General features: G+C 38.2%; 1 protein-coding gene across 3 annotated transcripts; it reads right to left on the bottom strand.

Annotated features, from left to right (window-relative positions):
- Positions 1-225: 225 nt before the first annotated feature.
- RPP40 (ribonuclease P/MRP subunit p40) lies at positions 226-10,927 on the bottom strand. Of its 3 annotated transcripts, none has more exons than XM_016126809.2 (8): positions 10,743-10,927; positions 9,057-9,201; positions 7,730-7,798; positions 7,018-7,113; positions 5,143-5,268; positions 3,301-3,499; positions 3,038-3,172; positions 226-1,946 (listed from the first exon to the last, which is right to left on the bottom strand). In XM_016126809.2, the coding sequence occupies exons 1-8, from the start codon at positions 10,863-10,865 to the stop codon at positions 1,748-1,750; spliced, it is 1,092 nt and encodes a 363-aa protein (XP_015982295.2). In that variant the 5' UTR covers positions 10,866-10,927; the 3' UTR covers positions 226-1,747. The 3 variants fall into 3 exon arrangements, with proteins under 3 accessions (XP_015982295.2, XP_036093275.1, XP_036093276.1); XM_036237382.1 differs by lacking the exon at positions 10,743-10,927 and adding an exon at positions 10,453-10,527; XM_036237383.1 differs by lacking the exon at positions 10,743-10,927 and adding an exon at positions 9,800-10,442.
- Between the last annotated feature and the right edge of the window lie 945 nt (positions 10,928-11,872).

The raw sequence follows: 11,872 nt of genomic DNA, 5'->3' as shown, positions 1-11,872 counted from the left end.
TCTTGTAATGCATGGTCTCCTAATGATAAAGTCTTTCAGCTTTTGCAAATCTGAAAATGTCTTTATTTCCTTATATCTATTATTTTCTTTTCAGTGGTGTTTAGTTTGCCATTAAGCCAATCTATTAAACTTTCAATTACAATAATTTTTATTCCCAGATTTTCATTTGATACTTTTCCCAATCTGCCTGGTTTTTACTCATGCTCTTTAATCCTTTTTTTTTTAAAACATAAAACATACTTCATATTATTTGGTAACTCTAATATCTTAAGTTTTTGTAGGGCTGCTTCTTCTTTCCATCATTTCTGCTTGCCTATTTTACCTGTTTGTGACTGTTAACTTATATTCCTTGACACTACCTCTGAGATCCTCTGGAGACAATCTAGATTGCTTCTGCAAGTCATCTGAAAGACACTAAAAACTTGCCATCACTTTTAATTTCCAGCTTGAAATGCAGACCAAACTCTGGGCCCAAGAGAAGATTCATGTTAAGTTCACTGACGCCACCTCCAAGTTTGGCCACGGCTGCTTACAGACCGTGGAGGAGAAGAAAGTATTCATGGACCACTTAAGACCATATTACAAAATAAAGAGCTTAATGTTAGGAACAGATTGTACAGCTGGTGGGATTTCAATAAAAATTATTTTCCAGTGGATAAAGAAACAAATAAAAATCAGTAAACTTTCAGCTTGAGACTTTATTTTAGACTACCTAGGTCATATGAACAAACCAGCTCAAGGGCTGCTTGTTGTGATATATATATATTCTTTCAGGGAAGGTGTTTTCTCTTAGGGCAGGTGATCATCCTTGCTGTCCTCGGGAACAAGGGAGGTAAGGGGGAGGCATACAGCTTTATTCATGGTTCACCCTTACTCTTTTGGGGGTCTCAAATTTATGGGGTCCCCTATTAGCCCATCTACCTTGGGGAGGGGCCATCAGCTTTGTCTACTATTCAAATGCCCTTGCCCTTACCCCTGGCTATGAAAAGCAAAGTTCAATTTGATATTTAGTAAACATCCTAAGGATAAAGAATTTGGGTTTCTATTTCCATTAAATTTTTTCTATTTATTTAGTCTTTGAGATTCTTTATTTGCAGCTCATTGGTACATTTAAATATGATTTTTGATATGTATTCCAGAAGGTTTAGTTGTTTTAAGTTGGTCCTTATCAGCTATAGAGCTGGAAAAAAAATTCTTTCAACTTGTTCTTTAACAGTATACAGTATTCAGATATCCCTCCTGATCCAGAGGCAGGAGAGTGAGCACACACACTTGGGAATGTGGCCTGAGATCAAGCAGTGTGAACTCAGTAGCTCATTTATACTCTGTGCCTATTTCCTCACGAGACTAACGTGAGAACTAAATGGGGTAATATATGAACAACACTTAAAGCAGGTGATAAGTATGATAGGAGGATATATTTTTACTATTACGTGAAAAAGTTGTAATCATGTGCCTTAGTTAACAGCACACATCTTACCCAATGGTCCCATAGAGTATAGAGTTACTACACTCTACCATGGAGTAACTCATACTCCTGTGTTTATACTGATAGGGAGAAATCAATTATGAGCTATTCACTGGATGACAAGCTCAGCTACAGTCACAGGCCCCACATCCAGAGCAGAATACTAATGGATGCTTATCTAAAATATGTTATCATCATATAAGCCTGAATGAACAGTTCTTTTACCATTAAGAAATCTGAAAATCAGCATAAACAAACATGACTAGAAATCTTGTGTTTTTATGGTGGACAGTCATCATTTGCCCCAACAGCCATCTGAAGCCAATAATCCTGATTATTAAAAATCACGAAGTTGTATAAATGTTCTCCTCCTTTTCGAAAACCATGTTCATTTTCTCTCCATGAAACAGGACTGTCAGCAAAGCCTTGAACCGACAACGTAACCCAAGGAGCTAACTTTGGTTCATCAAAGTAGTGACTGAAAAAGAAAGATAATTCTTAACAGAGAAAGTTAGGAATGTTCAGATTTTTTTCTCATTTAGGATAAGTAATCTTTCTGATGTTCCAATGAAGCTTAGATCTTAGTTCTTATTTATAAAAAATAAGAGATGCAAATTAAATTCCTGATGCTATATTGTGAATTCAATGAAGGTTAACTAATATATAACACAAAACAAATTTCAGCTTTTCCTATCCTCACTGCAGAAGATCATGTAAGATTCAAAGAACAAAAAAAATCTCCACAAAGTGTATGAGTAGTTTCCCTCCCTTTAACAGTGCTATTTTCAGAATTTCTATAACTGAAATGCAGCAAAATAATTTCTCAGATTTTTAAAAATTCAACTTTCTTGAGAAAAATCAAAGTATAAACTAATGAATGTGAAAAAGAACGCTAGGTTTAAAAAGGAACACCCTTAAGATTTCAATCTTAGACATTTTCAAAGTGAAGACTGAGAAGATATTATGCTTATTTTGTAGCCTTTCAATGAGATTTGTGTCTCCTGACATTAGATACAATTTAGTATTTTATTTCTATAATACCTCCCAAAATGAAAAAACTAATACCACTTTAGACAACCCTTGGCATATTACTGATACCCAGTGATTCACAGGATGTTAGAGCTGGAACAGATCTTAGATATGATTTGGATTCATAGATCATCAACTTCTTTTTTGCATCCCATTTTAAAATGAAACATTTTGCAAAACTCCAATATTTAAAACAGATCATCATGTTCTTCATAGGGCATCGCTATTTTCTCAAGTGACGTAACTTCAACCATGCCAAAATGGTTTGGTGCAGAACAAGAAAAATGACTAGTTTACTTTTGAGAAGCAGTTAAGCTCTGCTCTTCATCTTTTCATAAGGATAAGTACATGGCAATAGAATTTTCCTATCACCAAAAACAACTGTTGTTTAAGATGATAATGTTACTACACTGTGAGTCCAAGCAAAGGAAAAAAAAGGGGGAAATGAGAGAGGACTCTGAAATTTGAAACAGTAGCACTGCCCCTAAAGTGTCACACCAGCACAGACAAGCAAGACACAAAGGCAAAAGGTGCTCTTACCACAGCTGTTCCAACAGGAGACATATCTTCTCTGGAAGTATGAAACCAATGATTGTACACAAATAAGCTTTTGCCACCACTGTGCTTGGCTGAGGACAGCAATAGGTTGATATGAAATTGTTAGGCTCATTATTTCTGTCACACATACAAAAAAGAGAAAGCACAGTTATATCCACCATATGATCACTTTCAAAGTATTAAGCCCCTATCAAAAACAAGAAGCCAGCCAGAGTCCCACAAGCCCCAGGAGCTTTCGTACGCACAGTTCAGCATTACTGAAGATGGCACCCAGCCAATCAAGGAGCTCTCCAGCACTGCAGGACACCTCTGGCTTTCCCCTGAGCTCACTGCTCTGCAGTACTGGACACTGCAGATCTGTCATCGTGCTCACTGCTATTTTTGGCTGATGCTCCTGAATTTGGTAATTAGAAAAGTATGACAACATCGTTGATTCTTCAACACCTTTAAAACAAATCATATAAGGCCATTTGAATATTGTAAACAATTTCCATGAATCCCTAAAACTACCCCATCCTATCTAAGAGTTAAGGAAAGCAGGTAGGATTAAGAAAGATTGAAGTTGTGCAAAGCTATATTCAAATTAAAATAATTTAAGTTTCTTTCAGTTCCTTGTGCCAAAGTTCTGTAAACATTCATCTTTCATGCTTTTCCTGGAAAAGCATAATACTTTCAGATTCAACCCGTACCAGTTTCATTTGCTGTAATAAGAAAATTTTGACTTAATAAAACCAAAGTCCTTACTTATATATAAATAAAATGAATGGTTTCTACAGATAAAGGAGCATATTTGCACAATCTCTATTAAGGAAACTGAATAGGAACTGAATGATGATAAAATCTCATTTAAGACTCTCTTTGAAAATCCAGTAACCCAGTGTATGTTCAAGGATTTCCCAACAGCCTTGGAAAACAGAAATAGTGGCCCTCACTGGAGCAAAAGGCAGGCTTGCTCATTGTCCAGTCTAATGGAAATGTCTCCTTTCCTTCCTCCAGGACAAAGGTCAGTAGGTTTACTACCTAGTATAAAAGATTTGAGTTCCTTAAGCTCCCAGTTCCTGTAACATAAATCACTGTATGTGCCAGCACCACATGGCCCACTGTGTATCACGCTGTAGGAACTTGGACTTGGTGAACTGATACAAATATTAATACTCTAGCCACTGATATTGCTGTAATTAAGTCCTCTGTCTCTGACCCAGGAGTCTCAAATATCTTCTGCCAGAATCCACGAGACTGTGCAGGCTAGCTTCTTAGCTTGCAACTCTGACCTTACAGAGTTCCTGATAAGCCCTCAAAATAATTAGAAATCTTAGGCACACAAAGCCCTCCAGAACCCAATTCATAGATGGTCCTCAATGAAGCACTGAAGTATTACAGACCTAGGACTCATGCAAGCAACGTGGAGCACCCAGTGACCAGAAACTTCCCATGAAGCGTAGACTGATGAGCATATCTCCAAAATGGACCTATGTGCTTCTCTATTCTCTAAAAGAGGGTACTATGCCATCAGAATTGTAATGATCTGATTCATTATAACCTTGTGATAGGCCAAAAAATGCACTTTTAAAAGAAGCAAGGCACATGGCAATTTTAAGATTAACAAGTTTAGTGACTGTCAAACTTTGAATTAAATTTCGTGTTCCAATCAGCTAAAACCTGCAACAAATTTAATCCAACCTTTAATGGTATGTCTGATTATTACCGTGTAATAATGAATAGCAGTTTGTGTATATAACTATCACTGGTATTATTTTAAAACATTATAGCCAAGGGTGTTTGAGATAAGCTGGAAGAAGGAAGGGGAGAAAGGGATAAAGGTTAGCTGCTCTACACTCACTCTTAAGATTTCTGGATCTACATAAAACCCAACAAGATGGAAGCAGATGGCTGCACACATATATTATCCTGAACTATGGTTCCTGGGGATCTTAGAGGTGCCAAAGCACCTTCCTTAATAATGTTTACAAGTATATGTACATATAATATCCCTGACAATAGAGATGAATCACCATGCAACTCTCCATTACTCCTCTTCAACAATTAACAATCGAAATCACTACTATTTCATAATTTAGTCTTTATACCTGTATGATGCCAAGCCAAAAGAAAATCAAATTTCAATGGCTTCTTTTCTTTGAAGGACCAAGATATTCTTTCGTACTTCTTAGAATCCAAGTTAAAGGATAAGTCCATCAAATCAATGGAAACAACTTAAAAAAAGAAAGAGAAATAAATATTTCATTCATATATAAATAGTTTGCACTATGGAAAAAGTGTTTTATTTAAAAATCAGAATTTTTGTAACTTTATGGAGAGCAAAAATTTTGTTCTTCTTGTATTCTTTTTGGATTTCCAAATCAAAACTGTCTTTAGGGGCATTTCTAGCATTGAGAGCTAGACGGATGTTTTGTTTTTTTGCTTTCAATTTTATATTATTACTACTTTCAAGTATACAGTACATTGGTTAGATATTTATATAGTTCATGAAGTGATCCCCAATTGCTCTCTCCCCTCTGGCTGTACACACGGCCATTACATTAATGCTGACTACATTCCCTATGCCGTGCTCCCCATCCCTGTTACCATCGATCAATTACTAACTTTTATTTTTTTAACTCTTCACCTCCTTTACCTAGCCCCCTAACCGCTCTCCCCTCTGGCCATAACCAGATTGTTCTCTATATCTGTGAGTCTGTTTTCGATTTATTCTTTTTGTTCCTTAGATTTCACATATATGTGAAGCCATATAGTATTTATCTTTCTGACTTATTTCACTCAGCATAATAATCTCTAGGTCTATCCATGTCATTGTGAATGGTAGGATTTCATTTATTTTAATGGCTGAGTAATATTCCATTGTATATATGAATCATAACTTCTTTATCTAATCGTCTGTTGATGGATGGGCGTTTAGGTTGCTTCCATATCTTGGCTATTGTAAACTGTGCTGCCATGAACATAGGGATATGCAGATCTTTACAAATTATTGTTTTGGTTTTCTTTGAATAAATACACAGAAGCGCAATTGCTGGGTCAAAAGGCAGATCTATTTTTAGTTTTTTGAGGAATCTCCAGACTTTTTCCATAGTGGCTATAACAATCTGTAATCCCACTAACCTTTTCTCCATATCCTCGCCAATGCTATCGTTCTTTGATTTACTGATGATAGCCATTCTGACAAGTATGAAGTGATATCTCATTGTGGTTTTAATTTGCATTTCTCTGATGATTAGTAAACTTGAGCATCTTTTCATGTCTATTGGCCATCTGTATTTCCTCTTTGGAGAAATGTCTATTCAGGTCTTCTGACTATTTTTTAATTGGATTGTTTCTTTTTGTTGAGTTATATGAATTCTTTATATATTTTTGATATTAACCCCTTTTCAGATATATCATAAGTGAATATCTTCTCCCATTTAGTTGGTGTCTTTTCGTTTTCTTTAAGTGCAAAAACTTTTAGTTTGATGTAGTTCCATTTGTTTATTTTTTCTTTTGTTTCCCTTGGCCAAGGAGATATTAATGACAAATGTTTTAAATTCATATATTCCTAGGTCAAAGACCAAGGGCACAGATGTCAACTGTAATCTACCTATGGATGTGGCAGCCTTAATTATTGATGCCCAAAGACTTATGACAAATCAAAGGAAATTCTTTATTAAGAAAGCTATAGACTCTTATCTTGGGTCATTACTTTAAATTTTTGACCCTAAACATAAATATCTAATGAACCATTCGAATTCTATAATCTTTATAAGATGCAGCCTACGGCTAAAGAGAAATAGGTATAACAACAGCATTATCTCATCCTCTCTGTGGTCCAACTGAGAGCCCCTGAATCAGAAGCTTTAAAGACAAGGAAAACCCATACTTTTTCTGAACAATGAGAATAGAGGCAACTCAAACAATTAAATTTAAATTGCTACCTTGTTAGAAACTGATGGAGCAAGCATAATACTTACTAAATTTCATTATTTTTCTGCCAGAATACTGAGATGGATGACCCTGAAGTCCAGTTTCTTCATAAGTGTCTTTATCCAGTGATAAAATTAATTTCCCTAGAAATTGAATAATCCCCATAAAAGAGATGTCAAAAGTGACTTATGTTCTCTGACTAAAAGAAAGCAAGGCAAATTGAGCAGTTAGATATTAGTGCAATAAATTCATACAAAGATCTTATATATAATACTAAGACATTATTTATACATACATATGTCTTATTTATAATACAAGGGTATTATTTGTACATTATACATACAATGCTATTTATAACAGTGAAGCTAGAAATTTATGTGTGTCTATTGAAGAAGAAATAAGTCATTGTACACTTCTTCTTTGGAATACCTTCAAGACATTAAAAACGGTACGTTAGAACTACATGCACTAATATGGAAAGATGTCTATGATTATATAGCTTGGGAAAAAAGCAAACTAAGAAACAATATAATATGATGTTATTTATGAAGAAGCACTTTTATGTGTGTTTATATATTCACATAAAGTGTCTAGAAGAATGGACGCCAACCTGTTAAAAATAGTTTCCTTTAAGGGGAGTAAGCTGGAGAATTAGGGGTACAAGGGGGTACCTTTACTTTATAAACATCTGTATGATTTGACTTTTTTACAGTCTATATTTCTTTTATAACTAAAGAAATAAAAATTGATAGTTGTTACCATTTGGCAGCAGGGCAACAGTATTATCTTCATCAATATTTGTATTGTAAGTTAGTGCATAGCATGAACCTGTAAGAGAAAGACCAGAGGAGAAATTAAGACTTGAAAAAGAAAATCACACCTGCAAAAAGTTAGTGGATTACTTTTACATGATAACAAATATTCCAGATCATTGCTCCAGCTCACTCAATAAACCTAACACCTGCCAATCCTCGCCTGAAGGACATAAAAGGCCAAACACAGTTAGTCCAATCCCCTGCTGAAGACCTCTTTGTGCAAGTTGACTAAAATCAAGCAGAAAATGGACTCAGGATGGAGCATGTGCCTTTGGGGATGCTGGCAGAGAGGCACGAAGTAGAATACTAGGTAAACGTACACACCTGTGAGGTAGAATTCCAGGTTAAGATTCAAAATGTGCCAGGAACTTGTATAAAGTTAGGAAAGCTACTCAATCTCTCCCAGGCTCAATTTCCTCACCTGTAAAATGGGGATCACAGAGTTGTTGCAAGGGTTTAAACTGGATCAAGTATGTAAAAGTGCCTACTATAGCCAGTGTCTACACTATTTATAAAGTATTATCAAACTTCAAAACAGATGAAAGGAATAATGTTGATGAGAACAAAAACAAGACATCCAGCTTCATAAGCAGCTCCAGCAACATCAGAATGAGAGGAGTTAAAAGTAGGATCCTTTACAGCTCCACTAGAAAGGACGAACATGGATCCTACAGCAGGATAAGTGGCTTACTTACTTACTGTATAGTTACTTATGTAGTGAGGGTGGGATCCCTAAAGACTTTCTGAAAAACAGTTACAAACAAGTGGCTCCTAGGAAACAACTGGAATAAATCAATCCACCCAGCAGATATGAATGGGAATGGGGTAAACTAAGGAGGGTGAGAGTCACAAAATCTAAGCAGAAGATAACAACGGTAAATACCTGGCTCTGTGAATAGCTGCTGTGATTGCCTCAGGAAACTAAGCTTTTGAGACAGCTGTTGTGAGAACTAAAGGGAGCAGAGTTCTCTGCAGCCACACACCCAACAGCAGTGTATCTGAATACACCGATCAAGACTTTCCTCTTGATTAACTTTTGTTTTAAGATGAGGGATACACTCATGTTACAACATCCCCATGCAACACTTGTAGACAAGTGTCATCAGAAACCATCGCCTAGTGAGAAAGAGTGGGGTGAGAATACCGGGGGATGAGGAGAGTGATACAAGAACTTAATCACACAGACTATCTCCCTAGGCCCTATTTCAAGCAAGAAAAGCACCACACTTTTCATACGGCCATGTTTATGGACACTACACAGTTTTTCTTACCTTTCTTTACAAAGGTATTGATGAATTCATGTGTAATTAACTCATGAAGAGGTAAATTCTTCACAAAGTAATAGGGTCCAGTTTCCATGACCAGGTTTTTCAGTTCTTTTGATACCATCCCACATTCAGGAATCAGAAATGAAACCTATTGGAATGAGTAATATAAATAAGTCGTATTTTCATGTTGATCAACACCCAGGTTTTGGAGGATGATGTAACATCATGAAAGCTGCTATTTCTCCACAGATTCATACAAAACTCTTATAAATTAACTTACTAACTCAGGAAGAGAAAAATCTGACAACTCAAGTTTTTCACTTCTGTATTCAAACATAGCTCAAAGAAAGAGAATGAGCAAACAACTTTAAAGGAAAGGTCTTGCTAATATTTTACTTTTATAAATAAGCAATGTATTTTATGTCCTGTTCCTTCTATTACTTTAATTTTTAGGAAAATATAAGACAATTGAATATCCCTAGATTTGTTTATCTTTGTACTAGCCTTGAACCAAAGGAACTGTATCCGTTCAGAACCAATTTTTAAGAGGTTAGATGGAAGCAGAAGTGCTCCTGGATGTTTCTGTTTTATAGACAGAATTCTACAGATCAGTCCTTGTGCGTTTAGGTATACATCCCTGACTACTGTCTGTATGAGCTTTCCATCCAAAGCACATATGTTAAACCTAACGGGTTAAACCCAAAGCACCACACTGTGAAAATCGCTCTCCCAAAGCTTGAACACACCAGTATGTTTGTTCCTGAAGAATCAGAGTCACCACTCTTGTCTCTGAGAAACTGGCCACTCAGCCTGAGTGGAAATTAGGCTGATCGATTTAAAGTGCTAAACGCTGAAACCATTACGATCTGAAGGCTAATTTTTTTGGAAGCCTGGCTGAAATGGGTTGTTTATTCTCCCCTACAGTCAGCCGATCCTGGATAAACTAATAATTAGGCCTCGACTTTCACATTCGCGAAAAAGACAGCTCATATGAGTGACATTTTCACGAAGCAACAGCCAACATTACCACCCCCGTAAAGCTCTGAAGCTGTGCTTGCTAGCTCCGCCACCACTGCGAACTTTCAAAAGCTGCCGAAATAGCGCACTCTGCCTTGAGGACACAGAGGATATCAGTCAGGCAAAGTGGAAAGTTATTCAGATATCAAACCAGTTTCCATAAAGAGTTTAGAAAAGCGAGTAGTTTCCTGCGCCTGGACTCGACAGATGCTCTGAAAAGATCCATGGGCACGCGGGCAGGAGAAAGAATTAAGTGGTGGGGAGAAGAAGAGAGTCTGGCTTCGATTCGGGGGAAAAGGGAGTTGTACGCGGCCGGCCAGCGGCTGCACTTCGCAGCTGTCCCGATTCTGTCTCTCACGTCCCTCCCGGGGATGCACTGCACCTGGACCGGGAAGAGAAGAGCAGCGTGCTGGCAGCGCTTCAGATCCCGCCAGGCGCACACTGCCCTGCCCCTTCCCCCGGGACCAGATACCGCCCCGCGCCCGGAGCACCCTGGGAATTGTAGTCCTGCGGTGCCCCAAGGAGCCAGCTCGGAGCGGTTAAGAGACTACAACTCCCAGCACACCGGGCGAGGACCCCCGCCCCTCCAATGCCGAAGGCGGGCCCGTCACGCCAAGCAGTGTGGATCTCCCCAAGCCTCTTCGGCCTGGGGCTCAGAGCGGTGGGACTCACTCTGTAGTTGTGATAGTGCGTCTCCACAAGATGCCGGTGGCGCGACTTGTCGTGGCGGAAGTTGGATTTCTCGCAGACCAGCAGGTGCCGGGGTACCTCTCGCAACCTGCGCAGGGTGGCCATGCTCTCCCTGACGCAGACCCTCCGATAACTTGACGCCTCCGGCTCCTTCTCGCCCCGCCCCTTGAGCATGCGCAGTGCGGCCAGGCCGCTATCCTGGAGGCCGGCCCCCAGGTGGGGGTGGGGCTTGAAGTGCGGGTGGACCTGGGTTTCTTTGGAAGTGGAACAGGAACTCATTGACAAGTACCTGACTCTAAATTTGCTGCCTAAAATGAAAGTACCTGGTACCTGAGAATCCGGAACTTTTTTCAAAGTCACCTGTCTCGCCATGCCCTCCGACCCTCCTAACTACTGTCTTCCATAAATCCTTCCTCTGAGAGCATCCCGCCCCCAATTGGTCCTTCCCAAAATGTTAAGGAAGTTTGTTTAGGAAGATTATACACAGTTTCTGTTGTCCGCCCTACAATAAGACGCCTTTGGAACCACTTTTGAGATCCCTTTTAAAATATCCTTCCGGGACCTCAATAATTTGTTGCTGTTGGGGGTTACAGTAATAATTCATTTTTCCATTGAATTTTTCTGATCAACTCCAAGTACCATGTTACTACATGCTTCTCAAACTGGAGTATGCACAGCCTCAATTCTGTACAGAGAGGACGCCTAACAGCAGAATATCTGTGGTACAACTATAAGAGTCGGAAGAACTGAAGTTAAGTAATTTATAAGGTAAGTATTAGAAATTTTAAACTAAGACAAAGCTGGAAAGTCACCTACCAGTTAATGTCAGTAACCTGTGCCTGAAATGTCAGACTCTGAGAAGACTCTAAGGAAAACCTACTTCTCGTTATTTTAAATTGGCAAAAATATAAGGAATAGCAAGTCAATTGAAAAACTGTACCAATTTCCTAAATCACAATATAGCTCCTAGACGAAAGTTAAAAGTATATTCGGATGTAAAATGTTTAAAATATTGCTTCTTAGTCACCTCACAAATTAGTAGCAGTGGCCTCTCAAAACAGTGACATCAGATATATTCACCTCCTTTGTTGATACTCCAAAGCTTTGCAAAG

The sequence above is a fragment of the Rousettus aegyptiacus genome, unplaced genomic scaffold (genome assembly GCF_014176215.1).
Source record: "Rousettus aegyptiacus isolate mRouAeg1 unplaced genomic scaffold, mRouAeg1.p scaffold_m13_p_1, whole genome shotgun sequence".
Lineage (NCBI taxonomy): Eukaryota > Metazoa > Chordata > Mammalia > Chiroptera > Pteropodidae > Rousettus > Rousettus aegyptiacus.
This window is presented reverse-complemented; position numbering and strand designations above follow the sequence as displayed.